At 37.0% G+C, this 26,719-nt stretch overlaps 1 protein-coding gene across 2 annotated transcripts in view; it reads right to left on the bottom strand.

The window, feature by feature from the left end:
- Positions 1-1,907: 1,907 nt before the first annotated feature.
- The window catches only part of LOC128015735 (sodium channel protein type 8 subunit alpha), a 48,802-nt gene continuing 23,990 nt past the window's right edge, over positions 1,908-26,719 (bottom strand). For both annotated transcript variants that reach the window (XM_052599817.1, XM_052599816.1), the window contains 16 exons: positions 24,662-24,955; positions 23,279-23,411; positions 22,854-23,092; positions 21,933-22,106; positions 21,374-21,733; positions 19,908-20,384; positions 16,478-16,595; positions 16,069-16,223; positions 14,562-14,735; positions 12,602-12,724; positions 9,294-9,578; positions 9,087-9,140; positions 8,873-9,010; positions 8,507-8,611; positions 7,490-7,760; positions 1,908-7,395 (listed from right to left, as the gene is read on the bottom strand). In XM_052599817.1, coding sequence (XP_052455777.1) covers positions 6,239-7,395; positions 7,490-7,760; positions 8,507-8,611; positions 8,873-9,010; positions 9,087-9,140; positions 9,294-9,578; positions 12,602-12,724; positions 14,562-14,735; positions 16,069-16,223; positions 16,478-16,595; positions 19,908-20,384; positions 21,374-21,733; positions 21,933-22,106; positions 22,854-23,092; positions 23,279-23,411; positions 24,662-24,955 — 4,257 coding nt within the window. In that variant the 3' untranslated portion in view covers positions 1,908-6,238. The remainder of the gene's footprint in view (positions 7,396-7,489; positions 7,761-8,506; positions 8,612-8,872; positions 9,011-9,086; positions 9,141-9,293; positions 9,579-12,601; positions 12,725-14,561; positions 14,736-16,068; positions 16,224-16,477; positions 16,596-19,907; positions 20,385-21,373; positions 21,734-21,932; positions 22,107-22,853; positions 23,093-23,278; positions 23,412-24,661; positions 24,956-26,719) is intronic.

The following is a 26,719-nucleotide window of genomic DNA, read 5'->3' on the forward strand; positions in this document are numbered from 1 at the left end:
ATTCTCTCTTTATCTACCCCCACCTCCCAGCACACACAGCCCTCAGCGCTTTGTTTTTCAGAAGTTCCAATACTGTCCTCGCCTCAGTGTGGGCCGTTTAATCTCAGATTGATGTATTAGGTCTTTCATCGTAAGGTCTTAACATCTTTGTAAAGCCTGAGACCATTTTTAGACTGGTTCTACTTAGTCTATCCATTGAAGTAATCCATAATTTATTTTTGTCTCTCTTCGATCAATCCGTATCGGTAACTGACAAAATTCTATCTTGAAAACATCTAAATCTCTCCCAGCACTTGACATGCTCTCTTTCAAATAACACAATGAAAAATAATCCACTGTGGTAGATTGTGGCACTACACACAGTGATGGTACTTATGTGAAGGTGGATATTTGGATATAACATATAGAGTATGACACATTATTTAGTAACTATAGAAGCTTTGTACATGTTATTGTTTATTTGTGTGTCTTCAGGTTATTCGCATCTTGAAGATAATATTCACCAACAACTGCTCTCCTAACACATTTAAATCTAAACTAAACTAGTCTTTGTGGTTTGGTGACAGTGATTCAGAATTTAATTGTAGTCATTTCTTGTCAAAGTACCACAAAATGTGATATATGCTCTTTTAGTCAGACTATGCCTCTCTTTTTTAACCCCCATTTGGATGTAAGGACATTTGGACTCTTGTCTTTAGTGATTCTTTGTTTGGCTCACAGTTGAAAGGGGTGGGGTGGAGGAATGCTGTTCAAATGCCAACATAGCCTTCAATTCATCATGGTAAGAACACAGCAAGGGAACATACACAACCCTTTCAATGACACCTAAAACAGAAACCTTAGGAAGTGTATGTCAGCACTTCTTACAAAGTTAATGTTGCGTGGATCCACCAACACCACAGAACAGTGATTCCCAAACAGAGGATGTGTTCCTCAACAGACTTCATCTGGATCCAGTGGGTATTTTCAGGGTAAAATGATACATTTCTTGAGGATGAGTAGATTATAATTTTCCTTATCTAAGGTACATGGAATATTCACAGTTATCGAATTAAAAGGGTTAGTTCTCTCAAAAATTTAAATATATATATATATATATATATATATAATTTCTTTGATTTTTCAAGCCGTTTCATGAAAGTCAGCGGGTGTTGCATGCATCAGTCCAAAAGAGGTTATATAAAAAATTCCCATGCTAATCAAAAGTGTCTCAAAAGGCATGGGGGGCTGAACAAAGTCCTCCTTTTTGTAAGGAAAATATTGATATTCAAAATGTAATAATCACTTTGATGAGAGGGGCGGGGCCGAGAGTTAATGAGAATGTGCACCACTCACCGGTCTCAGGTTACCATGGCTCTCGGTCCCGCCCCTCTTGTGAGTATCGTGAAAACCAACGTTTGTTAACAGGAACAAAGGAAGCAAAGTTTCTTACTTAGTTCACCCCCCAGAGCTGTGTGAGTCACTTCTTTTTTATGGATGGTCACTTTTTATTTCACTTCTTTTGGACTGAAGCACTGCAGTGTTTACACCTAGGATGACTAGAGAGTGAGTAATTTATGAGCTAATTTTCCATTTTGGGTGAACTAACCCTTTTTACGAAATCTCTGTTCTGGTGAGGAAAAAAAAGAACAACTGACTGGCAAGAGCTAGACAAGCCGTTTTTAAAGAGGTTTGTCTGTGTTCCAACTGTGGCCGACCAGTCATCGTTATCAACATCGCAAATAAGAACAATAATGAGTGTACGATTGTAGAGTATCAAAATTTTAAACCTGAATACATATATTTGAAAGATTGAAACATAAAAACAGGATATCCCACAGTGGAGTTAGTAGATGCTCTTCCACCAAATTTCATATGGTACACTGTTAAACATTTTTAAAAGAAGAAAAAACACAAACACTCGAGCATAACTGGAAGGCTGCTTTATTGTTTGGAAAAGGTTTTCGTGCTCAAATGAAGACAATCTTTCACTGATTCTCACTAAGTCAAGTGGTTGTGCAACACACCCTCTCCTCTCCAACATCAGTGGCAAGAGATAAGAACAACATTATGAACCAAAAACCACTTGAGTTATTGTCAGCAAATGAAGGAAATAGCATCTCAGTCATGCTACAAAAGAACAGACAGAAATCAGTATTTATAGAAAAATAAAAGAAGTGGCTGAAAATTAACATAAGCTGAGCACAGAAGGCAAACTGTTTCTCTTTCTATAGACTCAACTCTTCACTGAGTGGCCAACGCACTCTATTTCCCACCCCAGGCTATTTGACAATCTCTGATGAAGTCAGGCTGATGCCAGTTAAGTTTTCTTTTTTCCCGCTTTTTGTAATTTTCGTTTTTTGTATTTTGTCTTTTTTTAGTTTCATTTTTTGCTTTTTAATAGATGTCACAGACATTCTTTAGTTCAGTTCTTTCTCCCAGTGCTCATTTGAAACAAGCTCCACTTGTTTAGGAGAATTTTATGCAACATCATCTACATTTTTCGACAAACAAAATTGGCAGCAAAAGGCACCTTAAACAAACATACAAAGACAAGAAAAGCATAATAGAAAGCCTAACCAAACCTAAGACTGCAAAATGCATTGCTGTGTATCTATGAGATGAAGAACAAGCTAAGCTTAAGTCAAGCTGCATCACACATATTTAAAGAGACCAAACGGTCACACGCGCTTCGTCCCTTCCCCCCTACCCCACAAGTGCACACACACTCATTCTCTCAGACTCGGACTGAAAGATCATGGTATTTGACGATTAGGCCAGAAGATGAAAACAGGGTTTATGGGGAAAGAACATGTGGTGTCCAGTGCATATGTATGTAGTATGTGAGTTTGAGATGGTAGGACATATTCACACAGGGTGTAAATGAATTGTAGTGCATTCCCTCCCAAAAACAGGCGACATAAGCCATAGTGAAAAGCCAGTACATCACCGTGCATTGAAAGCTAGACCCGCGCACGCACACAGACAACACTCACTCAAACCCAGACATCTCAAACACGCACACAAGCTCACACTATGTGGGCCAGGTCAGTTTTGGTCGTTCACCGAACGTATTGCACGAAAGAAAGAACATGAGCAAATGACAGCCAGCAGTGCTTCACCTCCACTTCAAGCAGAGGTCAACACAGAGGAGGACAGTGCTCTCAGTATCATATATACATACATATGTATACATGTGCATATATATACACATATGTACATATACATATACATAGATACATATGTTGTATAGCTCTATATATATGCCTTTATTTATGTATAGATTTATATATACTTTTTGCATGTAACATATATTAGATTCGCCTCTTTAATGTGAAAAGTGTGTCGAAAAAATCTACACCTTCTAACAAATATGTCACAGTCTACCTAGTGAGACCAGGGCAATGAGTGAAGTCATTCTATTAAGGTTATAATTATCTTTCAATATTAGATTAATAGCAGTAGTAGTTTTTTTTTCCTTTTTTTTTTCTGTATTTACAAAAAAAAAAAACTATGCATGCCATTAAAATAAATTATATATTACATTATTTATAGTCTCTTAAAAAGTTAATTCTTAACTTTTCAGCATTTTGTGCTGCTTACAACATAGCCTATACTGTACAATATATTTTTCCATTGATTTTTCATTCCTTTTTTCTTTTTAACGAACATATGTTATTTATTCTTTTTTTTTCTTTTCTTTTTTTTGCTGTTTATACAGACGAGCCTGCATGGCTGCATAAATGAGAATGCATAAATGAGAATGACTGAGCTTTGCTGAGCAGTTTATTATTCTTTTTCCCTTATGTTTCAGGTCAACACCCTCACATGCAGCAACTGGACCACTGACACCAGATGAAGGGTAAGGGAAAACCGCTGATATCACTAAATTAAACTGAAAATGAAGTCGCTCTGATGTGTGGAGTTGCCCGGCTCACAATAAGCTGCTGTGGGGCCAGTGCTGACTGGTTATTTGGCATTAGTGTAGAGGTGTACTGATGAGAAACGAGGCTGACCAGGGGTCGAATAACTGCACATTTAAAACCAAGGCCCTCTGTAGAACAGTGGTGAGAATTGAATATTCTCAGTCTGGATTTCATTTAATCATCGCCTCCACAATGAACACTCTTATTACTGCCTGAAGCTCGGCTCTGTGTCAGATAGCCCTACTCCTCTCTCTACATGAGAGTTCAGTGTGGTGGGAGCGCTTCTGCTTCAGCTCCACCCCAGATTACAAACATTCTCTGGACCTAATGAAGGCCCTTATTGATGACATCAGAGTCACATGATACATCTGCGTTGTATCCTGAGAATAATGGGGAACGTCAACAAGCATCAGTCTGTCTGAAAGAGTTAAGGAGGAGAGGATCACTCCGCTCCTGAGACATTCCAGAAACTTCCAGACACAAATTGCACACACCAAATAATCAGACAAACATCTTTGGCTTCTCCTTAAACAGCTGTGACGGCCCAACCATCCCGCTGTCTCTCTCAAGTCCTGTCCTGTCCCTGGCTACGATCAAACCATTGCTGAAGATGTGATGGCTTCATACACGGATAAAAACATCCGGCTGATCCTTGAAGGACAAACCGGGACGAGACTAGGCATAGACACACTGCAAAACTCTTTAAGGAAATAAAATCGAATGAAAAATATTATAATTCTGTTCTTCTAAAATAAAAAAAACTGCCACTTTCTCAGAAACGGTTATAGCTCATCTCATCTAACTCCTGATGGAGATTTAAAATGCCAACCAACTTGCTACTCCTCTAATAATGCCCAAACCATTGCCCCCCACCCTCTTGCCCCTCCCTGGACCCACCTAGAATATGTCCCGCGGCGCGGGCAGTGCTGTAGGTGAGGTAAGCGATATTGCTGCATACAAATAAAATACGAAGCTTTAGGAATTACAGTGTTGTTTTGTATCATTTTCCTCCCGTCTCAATACACGCGCATTCTGACATTTAGTTTTCCCATTCATTATCTCCTGAGCAGCAAAAAATGGGATGTCCCTTGTATCCTTTCTCTCCAATAATGTGCCACAATGCTAGTATTTGTTTCAATGTACGTAAGCCACTGATTAGTCACAGGCATTTTGTACCATCTGAAGCCAAGCTCAAATTTTGTCCTAATGTTTGATAATCTATTTCATAGTGTTAAGTAGAGGAGAAGACGCGATTCAGCATCTTAGGACCAATTTGGTTTTCTCAGTATCAGATTAAATTCGGTTTCTGGTCATAAATTTTGCCAGTGGACAGCCTAAAACATCGTCAAGCCACTGTGGTGGTCTGTATTAGTGTTGTGTGGACTATGATTACTCATGCAAAATTTCTGATCAAAACATGCCATCATGCAAGTCATTTCTATGCATTGAACAAGCACAATTATTTATTATTCATTTGGAGATGTGTATTGGGGGCCCCTGGTTATTGCCCCCTGTCCTATCGGTGTGAAAGCCCATGTAGAAAAAGCCTGTTGATGCAGGTATAACAAAGTTATCATGACACAGTTACTGAGTGTGACATGGGCAAAATGTTAAATTCGGATTTTTCCTCATGTTTCTCCTATTTTTGCCGCTCAAATAATGTAAAGACCTTGTAAAATATATTCGACGCTAACAACGCAAAGAGACGTTGGACTCAGCCAGACTCTTTGTTTTGTTTCATACTCATGTCTATCCTGCTCGCTCTCACAGTAACGTTGAGTTCTTACACATATATGAAATGAAACGGTGCAGACTCCATTCACCATTCGCTTCCGGAAGCTGATCCATTCATGAATAGCAGTGTTCGTTTTCTGCATCGAAAGTTCGCCGTTGCAGTTCAGAAGCGTGGGATTGGATCCTAGTTCTCCCTTGGGTTATCACGTTCCTGCTCTGTGAAGAGTTCCATACTGAAGCGCAATATAGCCCTCTAAAATACACTTCATAAAGTATCTGTGTTTTTAAACTCGTATTTGACTCAGTTTTAATCAAGACTTGATGCAACAGTGTCACACAGGAAGCTGATTATGTTTGGTTTAACTTGTAAGTATCTTCAAGCTTTGAGGAACCCCAACACTTTTCTTCGCCTCGATACACCAGTGACGTTTGTAAACAATTTTTTGTCGTGTTACTTCGGCGTTGTTTTTCCTCTTAAATGAAATTAATCTGTACATCTGTATAGTTTGATTCAAGGTTTCCATTCGCTTGAAATGACAGTTTTTGTTATAATATCATCGTGATCATTATCACTGTCCATGAGTTTTACAGCAGCAGTCTTAACACTTGGATTCCCTGACGTCTTTTTGGTTTCGGCCTTTCTCTTTGCGGCCCTTGCCTTCATTGTTGTCGTCCTGTTTCTCCTTCTCGGGCTTGGTTACACTGTCATAGGACGGCAGGGATGCAGTGGAAGGTGTGCCCTCTTTCTTCTCCTGATTAGTGCCTCCGTTCTCCAGTTTGTTGTTGGCGGGCCTGCGTTTACAGATGAAGCCTCTGCGTGACAGGTGGGCTCGGTACGCCCTCTGGATGACGATAGCTGACACCTCCTCCTGTTTACGCCGCAATGTGGTAGTGATGGGCTCGTATGACACCTTAGAGGGATTGGCCGCCACAAAGCGCTCCTCCATTTGCTGTCGCATCATGTCCAGGTCGCCGCTGTCACCCAGCACACGCTTGGTAAAGGCGAACAGAATATCCAAGCAGTGAATGCGGTCGCCACTCACCATGGGCATATCCATGGCGATCAGCTCGATGATGTTTGGCTTTGGCACACGGAGAGGATGTTCTAATGTATCTGCAAAGTCTGACAGCTTGGCAAAGGTGATGAACTGCGAAGCATCCGGGTCGAACTTCTCCCAGATTTCATAGAAGGACTCAAAGTCGTCTTCGCACAGTGGATCAGCACTCTCCTCGGTGGCAACACTGAAGTTCTCCAAGATGATAGCGATGTACATGTTCACCACAATCAGGAAGGACACAATAATGTACATCACAAAGAAGAAGATTCCTACTGAGGGATTGCCACAATCGCCCTTAACTGTGGTTCCTGGGTTCTCTTTCTCGGGGTTGCAGTCAGGCGGATAGTTCAAGATAGGAGCCAAGAGGCCATCCCACCCAGCTGATGTGGTGATCATGAACAGACAGATCATGCTGTTGCCAAAAGTTTCAAAGTTATACATGTCATCAATTCCTACTTCTCGTTTCACATAGGCAAAATTAGACATGCCAAAAATGGAGAAGATGAACATGACTAGGAAAAGCAGCAGGCCGATGTTGAACAGCGCAGGAAGCGACATCATCAAAGCGAACAGTAATGTCCGGATGCCCTTGGCTCCTTTGATTAGACGCAGAATACGGCCAATTCGAGCCAGACGGATGACCCTGAACAAAGTTGGTGACACAAAGTACTTCTCAATGAGGTCTGCCAGGAACATACCTGAAAAACAAAACCAAAATCTTTTTTTTACAAAACTGTTCAAAAAGGTGTCAAGAAAAATATTGATGAAATCACATTTGGACACAACACTCACCCACAATGGACAGAATGACGACAACGCAGTCAAAGATGTTCCAACCATTGGTGAAATAGTAGTGTCGTAGAGCAAAGAGTTTTAGGACGAACTCGCCAGTGAAGGCCACAATGAATATGAAGTTTACCAAGTACAAAATGTTCTCTGTCTCATCCGACTGATCATCAGTTTCCACCATCATGGTAACCATGTTGAGACAGATGAGAATCATGATGGAAATGTCAAAGGCCTGCTGAGTGACAAAGTCAAATACCATCCCTTGGATTTTGTTCTGTAATAAAAGGAAAAGAAGACAAAATACAGAAGAGATTAAAAGACTAGAAGAATTACTTAAAATCAATATGAGGAAATCAGCTGATTTATTTTCTAATATATGTAAAGTAAATAAATAAGACAGAATTTTTAATTAGAAATTGACAAATACATAGACATATTTAAAAACTAGAAAATGTTCAGTTCATTAAAAAAATTTTTATTTAAATGTAGCAATAAAATAATAAATTAATAAAACGCTTCTGAAATTGACAAATAAACATTTGAAAACGTTTTCATTTATTTAAAATGTAGCAATAAAATAATAAATTAATAAAACGCTTCTGAAATTGACAATTAAACATTTGAAAAGTTTTTCATTTATTTAAAATGTAGCAATAAAATAATAAATTAATAAAACGCTTCTGAAATTGACAAATAAACATTTAAAAACTTTTTCATTTATTTAAAATGTAGTTAAATTAAACAATAATCAATAAATTAAAATGCTTTTGAGATAGACAAATTAAACATTTAAAACTGTTTAATTTATATTTAGAATATAGCTGAATGCAACCATAAGAATGTTTTTTAAATGCAACTTTTTGCATTTAAATTTCCTTTGCGATTGCATTTTATGCCATATGCTTCTTTTATCAACTTGATATAAAAAGAATACACATGCTTAAATATGCCATTATTGGTCTCTCACTATGACCAGATATGTGTAGCAACCCAGATCTAAATGCTTATCTGTCTGCATACCAGAGGTCTAGGGATGGGTTTCTGGGGTTTCTTTGAGCCTAGTTTCTTCATAGCATTGTAGTACTTTTTCTGTTCTTCAGTCATGAAGATATCCTGACCTCCAAAGTATAGGCACAAACAAAAAAGACTGGTTACAACCTGACAATCTTCCTCAACCACATGTGCTCAAATGGAGCACAGGCCCATACAAACCCACAGCATTGCACACTGTGGCTGTAGAGATTTCACCATTGAACACAAAACTGAAAGCCTGTCTTGCAAAAATACGGACAGAATAGGAGATAAAATAAAAAAAAGTGCAAAGGACAGAGAAGAAATGTAGGTGAGGTCAGCACTATAAGTGGTGGGAAAAGAGAGAACACTTATCTTTTTCTTCTGTTGGTTGAAGTTGTCAATAATGACACCAATGAAGAGATTCAGAGTGAAGAAGGACCCAAAGATTATGAAGATGACAAAATATATATACATGTAGATGTTGTCTTCATAGATGGGCTGGTCCTCAACCTGAAAGCAGCAATAAGCAAAAACTGACTCACTTGAATCAAGAGCAAACAGTGTCACACTATAGACACATCCGTACCCTTCTGGAATCCACAGCAGCATACATGATGTCCATCCAGCCTTTAAATGTGGCCTAAGTCATACGGAGAAAAAACCAAACTCAAATCTAAGCACAGTAACAAAGGTACTATGTGTTTATCCTCTTAAGAGTTTAATTATTAAGAAACTTGTGTTGGTATGGTGGGTATTTAAACAACTGATACACAAAAGATGTGAGATGACTTACCACTTGCAAGAGTGCCAGGTAACCTGCGCCCACATTATCAAAGTTGATCTTCACATTCTTCCAGCGAACCTCTGTGTGGTTTGAATTGATGAGTGCAAAGCATTCTGTCCTGTTGTCGACAACTTCAGCGTCAAAATACTCCTCTGATGTCTCGTTGAAGCAGTAATAGTACTTCCCAGCGAACAGGTTGACACCCATAATACTGAAGATCAGCCAGAAGATCAAACACACCAACAGCACATTCATAATGGAGGGAATGGCACCCACCAAAGCATTCACGACAACCTATAGGACAAAAAAAAAAAGGAAAACAATTGGGAGAAGTGGGCAAAAAAGTAGGATGGATTTCAATAGAATGTTTGAGAGAGAAATAAAAAATAAACAGAGAGATAGAGAAAGTGGGTGTTAGAGTAAAATTGAGCTATTCTGATGTTCTTACGTTAAACATGTAATGTGCATATCTTCAAGCTCTTTTGAAAGCGATCCAATTTTCCACCTCTACATATTTTTTCATGAACAAAAAGGTAAATGAATCTCTTTTAGAACAACATCTATTTACATTTATTTTACTGATAAATGTTTAATAACAAATAAATTGTAGTAATATCTGGTCATTTGTTGATCAATGTCTATGCATCTACTGTAATTACACAGTAAGAGCATGGAGATAAATACACAAATGTATTGTAACTTAACATAGAATCTAAAGATGACAGCACTAAGATGATGTAAACCGGTATGGCTCGATCCCCAAACAGAAATTATGTAAATTAAAGTGGCAAAGGTTATACAGATAAAATACAAGAAAATTCTTTATTCTGATTAAATGTTTGATTTAAATTGAACTTTTAGCAGTTTTTATCACACCAAGGTTCAAATATGCAGGATAGTAAAAGTGTTTTTTTTTCTCTGTCTGTGAGCTGCATGCTGGATTTCACATGCTCTGCTTCTATCTGCTTCACATTATTCACTTGCTACCTTATTTGCAAGCCAGCATTGTTCCCCATTCGATGATTGGAAGAAAGGTATTATTTTCAAATATTCTATAATCTTAAGAATCCAGAATTATATTAAATATGATGAGTCTATGTTTTTTAAAATAAGAATGGGTAGCAATTATGCTTGACAACTGTCTCAAGTAGTAAGAAACAAGCAGAAGCAAAACAGCCTCAGTATCCACTGGAAAAGTGGAATTCAATTTGTAAACCATTGCCACTTTTGATTTATTATTACTGATACATTAATAAATAACCACCATTTTTTTTTTCTCTTGCCATACCAGTATACCACTTAGTGTCAAGAAAGAACACAGATATTTAGAGAAAATACCTGCCACATTTGTGGTAAAAATGTTAAGGTAGACACTGTAGAGGAAGACTCCCACCCTCCCAATCACCTCTCACTCATGGTACACACAAAAGCTGTGATGTCAGCACATGTCATCTGGTTGGGTGATGTCAGAAATGGTTAGCCAATAATGGTGCATGCAGGGCCTCAATCCTAGCAGCAGCCATGCCCCCCCCCCCCCACCCCCACCCCCATCTATAAAATTAACCATATCAACAATCTTACTAACTCATTAATTAGTGATCCTACAAACAAAGTGTAGGGATTTTATCAAAAGGGACAGTATCAAAAATATATTTCTCAAAAATAAGTAAAAACGAATAATTCTCAGGTAGGGAAATTTGACCTGTACATTCTCCCATAGTCCAGGCATTCAGGCAATCAGTGGAGTTTTCTCAGCCTGGTGTATATGTATACGAATGGTGTGTATATATATATATATATATATATATATATATGATTTATAAATATGATTAGCATTACTAAATACACAAGTCAATGAGATAATTACACAATCTCAGAGATTAGATACGAAACAACTAAGGGGGGAACATGACTTTATTCTTACACCTTCAAGAACATGCATTCTACATGATATGCGATGGCAAAGAGATTAAACAAGATTATGAACAACTGAGTGGATACAAAAAACAGTAATGCAGTACTTTAGTGGAAGAAAAAGAAAAAAGAAAAAAGACAAACCATTAGCCTATACAAGAAACTAGTATTAATGCAGATAAAGAGTTATATTCAAGTTCCATTAGTCAAATAATTATTTAGCATTAGGGTTAGAAGCTGCTGACTTCTGATGTTGCTTTGCATTAACATTATCTATTAGTCTTTCAAATTTGGCTTAAATGACTGAAAATTATGCATTTTTGACATAAATCACTTTATTCCCATATTCCATTACTGGCCTATGATTGATGCATAAAAATGCTCTCTTTTATATGTCTTTTATAGCGAATACTATACTTAAAACCAAACATATGGCCATCATAACCAAAACCAGATTACATTATAATTAAACACCTTGAGAAAAATGATCAGACAAACTGAATAGGTATGCCATGGCATTTTTACACATTGTTCTGTTTTGACTGGAGGAATTGGTGGATAGGTATTAGGTTGCAGGAAAGAGCAGGATGAAGACAGAGCATGGGAACTAGGGGTTCAGGCTGGAGGACGACTTTAGAAAATGGCAGAGGTATTTTGAGAGAAACAGTGAAACAGTGATAGTCCTTTAAAGCAGCACTATGTAACTTTTTCAGTATCCAAAATAAAAAAATGGATATACTGAGCGAGTACATCATGAATTCATCTTCAAACCCACGTTTTTGTCATAGACATAAATTTAAGAGAAGTGACTCCGGTTAGAATGCACTGCTGTGGGATGCTTGCATTTCTGTTTATTAACCGCCAGAGTGCCAAAAGTTACATAGTGCTGCTTTAAAGCATATGGATGCTATAAACATCACAAAAAGGCCTTAATTAATGTTGTTGCATGAATGGTAGTTATCTTGTTTCAAATAAAAACCCAACAAAAGAAATGAATGGTGGTGATGAGGCAGCTTCACATAATATCCCCTCTCATCTTTACTCTAAAAACCATAAGTTTCCCCAAAAGTTGCTATAAGATTATTTGCGATGTCAGTTGAATGCAAAAGGAATTTCATTATGCTTCTTGACATCTAAGAAATCCATAAAAGGAAGCTAAATCTTCATATTTCAGCTGCATCATGACGCAATGTTGAAAAGGTTTTCCATGCAGAGAGTTTTAAAATACATGCACTTGAAGGATAAGTCTAGCCAAAACAATGTTATTTGGATTTCCAGAATCCTGATAGGTTTGCTTATACTTTATATAGCTGTGGTTTTGCTTTCTGCACAATGGTGGTTTTCGGCATGCAGTCGTGTTCTCACAGAGTGACTGGCATGCATAGGGCAGCCCTGGATCTTACCCTCATGCCCTCAAACCGGGACAAAGCTCTCAGGGGCCTGAGAGCCCTCAAAGTCCTCAGGGACTTTATGGGGCCCAAGTCTGAGTAGCCCAGCGCATTAGCTATAAGGCTGACTATAGACACCTATACAAAGAGAGAAAGAGGAAGGGAGGAAGAGAGAAAGAGATGGGCCAAAGTGTTAGACTCAAGGAGGACATCAAGGAGAAAGAGAGAGGACCCTACGTTGACACTGAGCTGGAGAGGCAGTAAACACATATATACATACATATAGAAGGGCTTGCTCATGTATGTATGCATATACGTGTATTCAACATCAGAGAGAGAGAGAGAGGAGAGAGATTTAGGTTAAACATGGGGTTAACCAGTCATAGGTAAACCAGTCATAGGTACTGTATATTGGGTGACCCAAATGTTTGCATTTTGATCTTAGTATGCGATTCGTTTTTGGTATCACAGGCAGACGAAGCTCGGAAAGCAGCTTACAGCAAACCTGGAAGGAAACTTTTGGTTGAGAAATACAAAAAGGGGTGAAGGGACACATTTAGAGAAGAGGTGTGAACAAACTTACAAGCACATTCACTGTACTTTGTACACACAAGATACGCACAATACGTACAAACACCAACCGCGTACGGTACACACGAGACCAATCGAGAGTCACTAGGATAACAGGGCGGTTTGGGAGAGTAAGGAGGCAGAGAGAGAGAGGAACTCCTGTAAAAGAACAAGAGAGTCCTAGCAGAGACCTTACCCTGGCCCCTCATTTCACGGCCCTCTTATGCCCCCTCAGGCCCTCTGTGTCCATCAGCACTATAGAGAGACAAGGTTACAGTGCCTGTCAGGGACAATAACTAGCAATCAGAAACACCTTCGTTTAGGACTTAGATATGTAGTCAAACATACAATGGGCACTGCCAAGTGGCTGCAAACCAAAATAGGCTATGTATATAAATGTCATTTAGACATGTTCACTGTCTTGACATCATTACTATGTCAACCATTTCAAAATGACCTATTTTATCAAGTTAATTTACAAGTATGTCTATGTACATATTTCATTAAAAAAAAAAGCAAGGAGCCAAAGTGAAAAAGTGATTTTTTTTTTTTTGTGAGAGTTTAATAATATTAGCATATAAATAAATTCAAAAGTATTCCATGATGAACTAACATTAATAATTGCATTAACTTTCATTTAAAAAATGCTAAAATAATTTGAAACGTATGTATGGGAACTTGCTGGATTTTAAACCTGGATATCACACTACATTTAGTCACTTGAATCTTTAGAAATGGAAAAGTAACATGAATGAGTCTTGATATTTTTCTATGTGGTTTCAACTAAAAGAATCATCTATGATAGATGTAAAATGATACAATTAAGTTGTAAAAATCTGGGTTCTGTTCGTAAACCTAGGATTCACAATAAGTAGTTTTTTGCCGATTCTAATGTTTATATTATGAAAAGGGGAAATACATTGAAATGCATCATATATATCTTTAAATAAAATAAGGTAACAGTGTCACTAGTAACAATGTTTCTGTACATTTCTGCTTTACATTAACATTTTATTCCCATAAGATCAAGAATAAATAATAATTAGAGAAAATAAAGAAGAAGTAATAATAATAATGTTATTAGTATACATATTTTGAGACAGGACTAATAAACACTAAATTGAGTGCGCCTCAACACCCGAGGACTCTACCGGTGAAGATCAAATCTAATTTTAAGATCAGTCCGAAGACAATGACCACTGACCTCAGAGCAGACCACAAAAGGAATAGAATAGAAAAACATGTTTGTTTGTATTGAGAATAATATAATTAATCCCCAAAAGGACTGACAATGCACCATGAAAAACTGAAAACTACTGCATATGTCTGCAAAATAACCCATCTGATGTGAGGCAGTGCAAGGGATAACAGCTGTGATTTATGGGTATTACTGTAAGTTACTTACATCCACAATGAAGAAGTCCAGCCAGCACCATGCATTTGTGAAGTATTTGACAAAGCCATAGGCCACCCATTTCAGCAACATTTCCAGGATGAAAATGTATGTGAAGACTCTGTCTGCATATTCTAGAATGATCTGGATGGTTTTCCTCTGTTCGATGTATACATCCTCGAATGCCTTAGAAACAAAACATTTAATTAGCACAGTGTTTCTGAATGTTCAATTCTTCTTTCTAATGGCTACAAAATCAATTATGGTAACTAAATCTTGATGCATGTTTGTCAAAATTATTTTCAATTAGTTTGTTTAATTGAAGATTTCTCAACTGCATATTTCCCACAAGCACTTTCAGTCCCTGACATCACCAAAGGATGGCACTGCAACCCCACTTACTTTAGCTTGCACTTTCACTTTAGCGGGCACGATCTATAACAGTAGCTGTGAGAGAGGCAGCAGAATTGTCTGCATGTGCGTCCATTTCTGCAGCACTTGGCTACGGTCCCTAACAGCAGACATGAGATACTGCAGCCCCTAGACAGACTGCTGAGGTGCAGGAGCCGGTACAGTGCAATATAGTGATAGCCATTAGCTACTTACATAGATCATATATCACACATTATGCTATGCCTCCTCAATCACATTAAAATCTACCTGCACTAGCATTAAATTGCATTAGTTTTGCACAAATATATGGTGAAAGGTTGAGATATCTACACTGTGCCCATGTATCGTCCGATCCTATTTCAGAATCTTTATCTCAGTCTTTAATTCTTTCAGCTTCTGCAAATCTTTATCACTGATGTTCAAAAATCAATGGACATTTTTGAGGTCTCTACTCTTTATCTAATTTATAGAAAATTTTATAACTAATTTATCTGCAACACACATAAAGGTTATCTGAATCACTTTAAACAAACTGCATGTAAAATATGCCCTAGAACTCTTTCAAAAAATGTATGTGTGTATATATATATATATATATATATATATATATATATATATATATATATATATATATATATATATATATATATATATATTTCCCCCTCTTTTTCAACAAAGGTAAATGAAAAAAGAAGCTTAACATTCAGAATATGTAAACACCAGAACTAAATATTTCATGTTGTTGTAACCCCAATGTAAAGTACTCTAAATGCATGTTAAATACATGTCTAGAAATATGCATTTATTAAATAACAAATAACAACATAAAAAATATATAAATTAACAACATTTAATAAATTTAGACTAAATTAAGCAGCCACTAAGTAGGAGATAGCAAGTTTGGTATCAATGCTGGTTTCTGGTTATCAATAAATATTGCCAATAAATTAAAGAAATGTATTTATTTATTAATTTACAACATGAAATATATGCTTCAAATTCTTTAATAAAATGAACTGAACACCTGTGTACTGCATCCATGGAATGTGATTTACATCTTAGCACTTTTAAGAGAATAGTAGCAAATAAAATCAGTTTCTACTTGTGTGCATGTGTGTGACCTCACCAGAGCTCCAGAGCTGAGCAGAATCATAAAAATGATGAGTGTCTCAAACCAGTTGTGTTCAACAATAAGGTAGCAAGTTTTCCTCAGAAACCACCAGTACTTTCCCCAGCCCTCGGTAATAGGCACGTCACAGCATTTGTACCGTGCCACGCAGGCTGAAAAACATATTACACATATACTGAACACACATCAAATCAAATCAAATCGATGTTCACAATGTATGCTTTCTTATCTAAAGCTAAAACAAATGTACTGCTTTACTAGTGAACATTAAATGTGCAGTACAGTATATACAGTTTAATGTTTATTTTGTACAATTAATTACATATTTGTTCTCAGCAAATATTTATACATTTGATTTATTAATTGTAATTAATTCAAACTATTGACAGATGCATGCATTGCTCACCATCAGTCCAGCATGCCTCTGGGTCTAAGTACTCTTCCACAACCTCCACTACAGCCAGTTCTTCCTCATCAGGCTTTATGTCGATAGTGCTTCCCTCTGAAGAGCTGGTGTCATCCAGCTAAAGGAAAATAAAATCACAAATATGCATCAATGAAAATTTGGTTTATTTTGATTCATCCTTCCACTTTTATTGGATCTATTTATTTCAACAACAGCTTTCCAAAAAAATTACAGATAATCACAAACAAGGTCAACACAAAGTGAAAACCTGATGCAATATAAATTGATACCTGAACATGACAGTGCAGTGAGTCAAAAAATGTAACCTACTAGTTATAAGCTGAGGCCAGACAGCTCTGACCTTCATTGTTCTTCTGGATGTCTAGCTTAATTAGGATTCACTCTACCCAAGAAAAAATTAACCTTGACTCAACATTAACTGAATTAACAAGGTTGAAACCTATCATCTAGGGCCTACATATGCAAATCAGACTGTATTTAATGACTTTCTTGTGATCAGGTATTGAGTATTGATTTCCTTTTTTGTTACATATTATGGTACGGCACATCACATAATATTTATTGTTATAATAATAATAATAATAATATTTCTGATTATTATTTGAAAATAAACAATAATCTGAACGTTATGTTAAACTATGATGTCCATATATAACAACATAACATCATAATATAATTTTCTGTTTTCTGGAAAATAAGTCGCATTTGACTATAGGTCGCATTAAGTTAAAAAAAAAAAAAGGAAAAAAAAATGGGTAAGTCAAATTTTATTACCCCCTAAATGTAAAAAAAATCCTGTAAAAAATATATAATAATAATAATAATAAAAATGATAAAAACGCTATAACGGCATATTTTACTCACTCAACAAGTTTATTTTTGTTCAGAACAAAAATAAAAAATATTAGTATAAAACAAACATAACTTGTAGAGGCATTCATTATAAACAACATACATTAAAAACAAATTTTATGTGAAACTGAAACTACTAGCATGTGGTAAATGTGATACATACAATTTTTTAATATTAATTTTATTATTATACACATTTTTATACTAATATGATAACAATCATTCAGACACAGAAAAATAGGTCTCATTGTTTCTGATTATTATTTTATTAAAAGTTTTCGTATTAAATGTTAGTGTGTCTACATTGGCTATTATAATATGATATGATATGATATGACATTTTTACCAGGAAGCATAAATGTGACGTATAAGCCTTGTGCAGTGTCATCAAACTCTCTCTTACTGCAAGCACCTACCATAATTTAAAAATAATACACACACACACACACACACACACACATGATTATAACATACAAACACTAAAAAAAATACTCCTCAGCCTACTGGAAAAGCCTGACCCTGATGATAGCAGGCCAGGATGACACAGCAGTTTTATAAAACCTGAATCGTTAATACACATACACACACATCAGCAGTTTAAAGCATATAAAGTGAAACAACCCTTACACACCACCACTGCAGTCCTCCCTGACCCAGCCTAGCCAATCAAAAATAAAGGCTCAACCAGGGGTGCCCTGATTGGCTAACAGGAATGATTTACTGTGATGCCACTGGCTAGATGTACAGTATAGCATGGATAGTTCAGCCGTACTAGATCCGTTACGTCTAAACTGGGTCAAGGTGACCCAGTCTTTGCACAGAGACCAGGACAATGACAGGAGATTCAGTATTAATGTAAATGTGTGCTAATATCAAATATAACTATTAAAAAAGTGCATTATTTTTCTTATTCAGTTCTCAATATTACTCAATTCATGTGAATTCACGCTTGATCCTCACTTTGAGGGCCATAGGTAAACTGACATTATGAATTACATATGATTTCGGATGAAAATAGATCACTGACATTGTTTTCACGTTCATTATTATGCCTGGTAGCATGCTAAAACAGAAATATAACAGTATTAACTTTTAGTGGCTGGCTATGCTCTTTGTTGCTCTCTTGTTACCTCAGATTTAATAACCTGATTTTATTGAAACTTACACACAAATGCACGTGTACGAACACACACATGCAAAGGAAAAACATTACATCATCTGGTGCTGGACTGCATCTATTCTTTGGCTGAGTGGCTCAGCACTCAGCAGAAGCAGCAAGGCAATAAATCACAGGAACAGCCCAACTCAACATTCTTATACTGCCTGCAAAGCCTTAATCCACCCATACTGCTGGAATCTGCAGCCTGTAATCAACTACTGACACTGACTTCATCTAGTCACGCTCTACAAACACATATCACCATAATCTGATCATACTCCCAAAATAAAGGTTTTCATCATTGAATTCATTCATGTATTTGCATTTGAGTATAATGCATTTGTCAAAGTATCAAACACAAAATATAAATGACTAGCTTGCTTCTCTAAGTGTGAACACGTTGTTATTTATTTCTGTCATGATCTACGGACTCAGGAAGCCTTCTTTTGGCATTTTATTAATAGAGTAGTCATCTTTAATCAAAAAGCCATAATATGGCCTTAGGAAATATCTAAAAAGATGCAATCAAATGTTTCACAAGCATTTGCATTGTGCCAGGAAAAGAAAGTCTATCTGCCAGAGTACATAAGCCAACAGCTTCTGAAAGTGAAATGATGCAAAAAGCAACATGGGCTCAAAATGATGATCCTTGTGAATTCTGTACAGTAAGCAGCAGTAAGCCATTTTCAATTCCTCAAAGAATACTGTATGGGCTATATACAATTTTCCTCTGGTTTACTTTAACTTACACACACACACACACACACACACACACACACACACACACACACATTTATTTGTAGTATAAGGACATTTACTAAAATGTTACAATAAATAACCTTTTTGAGATTGTAGAATAAATATTTTCAATCCAAAATGAGTTTCCTTCAACAGTAAATTAAAAACAACTATTTTTATCTCTTGTAACCAGCTAAAAATACAAAGGAAAGTCAAAAGTTGTCCTAGACAGTGTTGCCTCTAAATTCTCTACAAAGATCCAATGCCGCATTAAAGTATAAATAAGGCAACTCTGATGCTGCTTTGGTTTTATACAGTATATACGAAACAGCGCATTAAAGCTGCCTTATTAGAACTTCGAAGCTCCAGTTCTTAAAGGAACATTTAGTGTGCTTAAGTTGGACCTTAAAATATATGTTTTTTAATGTTATTACAGCATCAGAAACTAGATTTATAGCACAGTTCATGAAAGATTGTATTGCTGATTTTAAATATGTTATTCAAATGTGAATTGGTCAAGGACTTCTTAAGATTTCAGGATTTCTTCATTCAAGTAGATAGTAGTTGGCCTTGCATCGCAGAAATAACTACCTGGAGGCATTTCAAATATGGAAACCAAGTGAATTGACTTTCCTTAAAAGGGACTTCAGTAATACTCACATCTTTGCTGTTTTCCACATCCGACTCACTACTGAAGTCCTCTGTGTTGAGGTTCTCAAAGTCTGACTCTCCCACAGCGATGGGAACCCGTACAGTTAGGTTGGGGTTGTGTATGAAGGACATGGGCTCCTCATCAATTATGTACTTTCCTACACTGCTTCCAATGCCGCTTGTAGTGCCATTGCCATTCTTGGGGTAGTTTAGATCGCCACATTTGATGTCAACACCAGTGTGGTTACCCATGAGGTTGAGTTTTTTGTCATACATATCATCAAGAGGTTTGTCATCATCTTCCAAAGGTTTCTTCTTCAGGATGTGGGCCACCAAGAGACGTACGTGAATCTTGAACCAAGCGATACCCTTCTTAATGCGGATCACTGAAATCTGCAAGTTGTTCAGTTCACCGTCATCGTCTGTGGCTGCCAGATTATCAGCACTGAAGGAGCTGAGCAGCAAGGCCAAGAATAGGTTTAGCACCTGATCAAGAGAAGAGCATCGCTTTAGCTTTTCCATATGATGAAGACTTGAAGTCCACAAGACAATAGGCTGACCCATTTGTCATTTTTTGGTCCAACCATGCTCAATCCCTCCCCTTATGTGACTTCGCTTTTTCTGAAGACTTGTGCAAACCCCAATGAGTCCCGCAAACATCCTTTTGAATGCAGTGTTGGGGAAAGTTACTTTTAAAAGTAATACATTACAATATTGCGTTTCTCCCTAAAAATTAACTAATTACATTACTTAGTTACTTTTTATGAAAAGTATTGCATTACATTATTTTCACACCAAAAAGTGTAATGAATAAACCTCTGAAGGAAAAGTAAATTCACATCTGTACAGTGGAACACATGAGAAGAACACTCTTCAACCATAAAAAAAACAAAAAAAACAATAAACAACAAGCACAATTGTTAGTTTATCTAAAGTAATTTTTGCTTATTGGTTGAACTGCATCATCAAAGGTCAGCAGCAAAGAAATTAGTTTATAAAATGGGATTTGATACATTTGTGTTGTTTAACATATTTAATTATTGCAGGTTTGCGTCATATTTTGAGTTTGCATTTCCCTGTTTTAATTAATTTTAATTAATTCAGTTTTTTTTGCGAGTGGGATAAATTAATGCACATTCACATTTAGTGTAGAATTACGTCATGTTCACACAGTGCACAAAATGCCTCTGTACTTTCGATTTCTCCCAAATAAGGGAACAGGAGACTTGTCAGTCAATAAATGGAAAAACAAAGTAACTGCCGTTACTAGCTACTTGACAAAAATAATCTGATTATGTGACTTACGTTACTTGTAATGCGTTACCCCCAATACTGTTTGAACCACAAAATAACAGGTGGGACACCCTACAGTCTCGCAGGACGTTCCTTACAGTGAGGAAAGAAATAGTGACAAAAAAGCAGGATGAACTGCAACATGGGAAAGTAACTGAGCAGAGAAGAACTCTAAAACTCACCACCAAGTTTCCAATGACCATCACCATCATGAATACAGTGAGACACATTGTTTGTCCAGCCACCTCCATACAGTCCCACATGGTTTCAATCCACTCTCCACACAGCACCCGGAACACAATAAGGAAGGAGTGAAAAAAGTCGTTCATATGCCAGCGGGGCAGCTCACAGGTTTCTGCGGCGATCTTGCACACACAGTCTTTATAGCTCTTCCCAAACAGCTGCATGCCCACGACAGCAAAGATGAAGACGATGATGGCCAGCACCAGGGTCAGGTTTCCCAAAGCTCCCACCGAGTTACCAATGATCTTGATCAGCATGTTCAGCGTGGGCCATGATTTAGCAAGCTTAAACACCCTCAGCTGTATGAGAGAGAAGTTTGGGATTCACAAAAGGTTCGGAATCAGAAATTAAGGGACATTTTACTCTACCGCTTAAAAGTTTAGTGTTGGTATAAGAAGGGAGCATGCAAATCCTAGGAACGAGTGATGTTTACATCTCTAATAAAATGTATTGCATCGTAATTTATATCGTATAAAAATGTCTTCACTAATAACGCACCAATCTGAAGGATCTGAGCACAGACAGCCCCTCTACATCAGCCAGCCCCAGCTCCACCAAACTCAGGCTCACAATGAAGCCATCAAAGATATTCCAGCCCTCCTGGAAGTAGTAGTATGGATCCATGGCTATCAGCTTAGCAAACATTTCAGCTGTGAAGATGCCTGTGAACACCTGAGATAAAAAGAAAACAAATAAAAATACCATTAATATGACTCAAACAACAAACATTGATTGTGCCTGTAGCATGAATACTGTGAGATCACTAAATTGGATACGAGAAGCAATGGATGGGTGGTGGAAGGTAGAAGAAACTAGAACAATGGAGAAATACTGGTTTAATGCATTCTGCATTTTCATTGCAGGTCCATCAGACACTGAGTAGAAATCAGTGGAAATGTGGCACAAATGTGGTATAATGTTTCTGCTCATTACAGAAATGGGGAGAAAGGGTCAGGACTGAAAAAGGAAACGATTGAATTTAGGGCTGTCGATTAATTAAAAATTGCAATTCAATTAATAAAATGACATAGCAATTAATCAAACATATACATACAAACATTTGCTAAGAAAAGTATCAAATAATTATATTCGAAAGCACATTGTCATAGCTATTGAAAGGAGTCAGAATATTTGTGTTTTGTATCAACTTAAAATTGTATAATATAATTAAAAATATATAAATCCATTAAAAATAATGTGCCACTCATGGTGCATAATTAATTACATTTGATCAGGTATTCTTTCTGCAATAAACAGAGTATAATGTCCAGAATCATAATCATTGGTGAAACAAAATCACAAAGATGCTATCAGTTAGAAAGCCATTTCTTTTTTTGCAATCAGTTGAGTTTTGCATTGGTCATTTGTATAAAAAAGAACAAACTATGAAAATAAAAAGAAACGCACACACAGTCTTACCAGGTTTCCAACAGAAAGCACCTCCTCAAAGTGTGGTGTCATGGGATAATGCTCCATGGCCATGAAGACTGTGTTCAGCACAATACATATAGTGATAGCCAGGTCGACAAATGGATCCATCACTATGAGGTTCATTATCTCTTTTAGCTTTATCCAAATTGGACAGCAATCCCATATTAAGAAAATGTTGGCAAACTTATACCAGCAGGGTGGACATTTTCTCTGAGAATCCTCCAGCTCTGTGGTGACAAAAAAATAATAAGGAAAAGAGGAATATGTTGAGAACTATATTATGAGTAAGGAAAAATTTAATATGAATCTATATGGAACTATAAAATGGTTTTATGATCACTGATTTTATATTATTATATTTTTACTATGTTTTGGCAACATTATAATACAGACAGACAGATGTTACACAATACCTTCCATCAGTGTGTTGGTGACAACAGTCATTGCACTGTTGGCTCGCTCTTTCCGGCTAAAGGAAGTATTGAGCTGGTCCACTGACACCATATGAGAACCTGAGTGTTTTCTCTTTCCCTCCACCTCGGTGGCCTGTGGACAAGAGTGACATAAGGTGGAGAAAGACAAAAAACAATCAGAGACGGGATTTCTTTCAAGAAACATTTAAACCCATGCCAACACACATGCACATGCTGACAAAAACACAAGCCCGAATGAACCTGCAACTCATTCTTAACATTTATAGTTCATTTCTCTGATGCATTTCTATGTAGATTGTCTCTCTCTTAACTACACTGTAAAGTGTTGTACCTAAACTCTTTTCAAACTAGCTTTACTATGACAATGGCATATGGACCTACTATAACTAATTCTCTTACAGACATTTAACAGTAAAAATAAATACAGATTTTATCTACATCTGAAATTGTGAATGAGTGACACCTATTTATTTATTTAAATTACAAGACTATTCATCACTACTAGCTGCTGAAAAGGTTGCCTACTTGCTCTCCAGCAAATATTATCATGCAAAAAGAAATTCACACATTGCTTAAGGCCCAGTTTTCACTGCCGTTAGAAAAGTATCTTGAATATATATTCACTTGGTATTGTGGGTGTTGGTCAAGGCAATGTTTATCTGTTTATCTTCGCTGTTACGTTCAGTTCCAAAGATCATCTAGATTTTACAATGCAGTTACTTGGTGACAGTAGCTTGTTTAGTTGAAGGTCTGAAACAGCATGCTATGAATTTGGGTGAAATCTGGGCACAAAATCATGCTTCCCACACAGGAGGAGAAGGCAAAGAGAGTATAAGGATGTCAATCCACCATGCTAACTAAAATGAGGCAGACTGCTGTTATTGGAAAAGTTAGGATAGGTTTTTCTTGCATCACACTTTTTTGGAGGAAGCAGAGTGGTCCTGAAATTCTGAAAAAAAGGGGGGGGGGAACAATCGAGGGGGAAACCTTTACAAAATTACATATTTGAGATTATGGTTGACATGAAGGAATGGTAATATTACAAGTATCTTGTTTCAGTTTTATTTATTTTTTTTGATTGACCATGCCATTCACAGAGGGAGAGTGATGGCAGGGAGTGGGACTGCCATAAAAATAAAAAAATTGAGACAAGAAAGGTAGTTGAGGAGTTGAGAGGGAACAAACAGACTAGAAACTGAGAGACTTAGAAGGACAGAGTCAAAATGGGGTTAACGAAAAGGTAAAGAGAGGAAGAATATGAACTGGAATCATAATCGGCCACTCTTGTCATGCCTATACTCTGAACCTGCCCCCTGTGGACGTCCTTACACTGTCATCTGAAGCTGCCTTATCTATTTTCACCTCAGGCAGTAGCCGGCTGGGCACAGCTCCGATCAGAGACACCACGCCGTTGCAGTCCACTGTGCTGTTTCTCTTGCACCCTGGGTGGTGGGCCAGTGGGTTAATGCGTGAGGAGCCCTGACTGTAGCCGCTGTAGCTGCTGCGCCTGTACGGGACAAAGAGGGAGCCGCGGCGGTCTTCACTCTCCTCGACCGTGCTGTGTTCATCGTCTGCAAACTCGTTCTCCGAGCCCTTGAAGCTGAATATACTGCTGCGGCGGGACATGAAGGGTGAGCCTGGGATGCTCAACAGGGACTATAAAAAAAAGGACGGCACACATGAGAACGGGAAATCTTCAGTGTGTGTAAGAAGCAAGTGTGTTATATAAACATGAGAAGAAAAAAGGCATTTGCATTGCACTGATTTATCCAATTTTTCGAATAATTTTTCTAACCGAACAGTGACTCAGAAACATGGAGAGCAAAACCGCTGACCAAAGTCATTAAATGAATAATTGAACAGCTAACTACAGGTCCCTTCTGGTATTCAGAGAGCCATTGTTCTCTATTCTTTCATAAAACAGAACCAAAGCTGATAAATGTTTAAGATCAGTATGAAATTACAGCAGACCATGTTTATTGTCTTATTGCACATTCCTAAAATTTTTATTAATTTATTTTCAATAATTCAGCTTATTAGAAATAACTGTTTTTTCTTCATAACCTTTTAATTATCTTCATACTCTTCATAATAACAGTAAAGTGTTGTCATTGTTACCTAAAAGTAACTATTCTAAATAGTTTTTGTTATGAAATAAAGCTGAATGTAAGAGTGAATGCTAAACATATTGCTAAATAGCTGACGGATATCACATGTTTAGTTAAAAATAAAGCTGAAATACAATGTAAGTATTAAATTAATTGGAAATGTTGCCTTGGCAACTAAGTGAAATAAAATATGTTTTAGCTTAATATGTTTTAAGTACTGCAATTACTAAAACTGAAATAAAAATAAATGAAAGCTGAATAAAAAAAAAAAAAAAAGCTTATGAAATGACAAAAGTACATTTAGCAATCATTTTTAACATTCACTCTGACTTCATTCTGTGACACCCACACTTCACAATCCAATAAATTATTTATTTCACTTGGAAACACGTAACATTACGGAAGTTTAGTGCATTTTTATACTGTAAGTGCAAAAAGTAACTTTTGTCCTACTGCAGAATGCTCCCTTCTGGCTAAAATTCACTTCCCATATGAAATTCACAGATGATCCAAGATTCTAGTTGAGACCAATAATAGTGCTCTAACTGTTTGCCGAAATTCACTGATAATGCAGAATGCTAGTTGCTAGCGCAGGCGTTTTCTCTGCGGTGCGGTTGAGAGCCTTCTCCCTAATAGAGTGGTTGACCACTGCAGTCTTTGTACAGCAGAAAGAAGCCCAAATGCAGCAGGGACTATTTAATTCAGAACACTCATTAAGGAGAAGTGGGTTGATCTGGTAAAGGGTTGAGACCTCAGTGCTACAAAGCCATAACAATCAGTGGCATTCTGTGCTAAATCCAAGGAGAAAAAAAAAACTGTACAAGGGGTAAAATATTGGGTCACACTGTAATAACTAATGTAATGAAACCAGCTTCCAATTTAACCAGCGACTGTCTAATAAGGTGCTTTTATCCATTGTTGTGAGGTTGAGCTGGGCAGAATTTGCAGGGTGGGACCCAGGAGTATAACTTCCTGCTTAAGCACACTATATTACTGCTCTCATCAGATGAAAGATTCATAGCGAGAGGTTAAATAATTCACAGGACCAGTGAAAGTATGGGGTTCCATGCCATACTTCACATCTCCACACAACAACATAAGACAGATCTTGAACAGGAGTTCCTACTGCCCTCAGAATGGCTAAGCATTCTTCTGTAAACCAGAGAAAGGTGACAAAATGAACAGATGACAGAGGAATCAAATTAAATAACTCCAAAAGCACCAGGTTTGATGTAGTTTCGAGTAATTTAACTGAGCTTTTAGACACACAGAGAAATCTACAATCATAAATCCTGCCCAAAGCTAGACAATG

This window comes from Carassius gibelio, chromosome A6, assembly GCF_023724105.1.
Source record: "Carassius gibelio isolate Cgi1373 ecotype wild population from Czech Republic chromosome A6, carGib1.2-hapl.c, whole genome shotgun sequence".
Lineage (NCBI taxonomy): Eukaryota > Metazoa > Chordata > Actinopteri > Cypriniformes > Cyprinidae > Carassius > Carassius gibelio.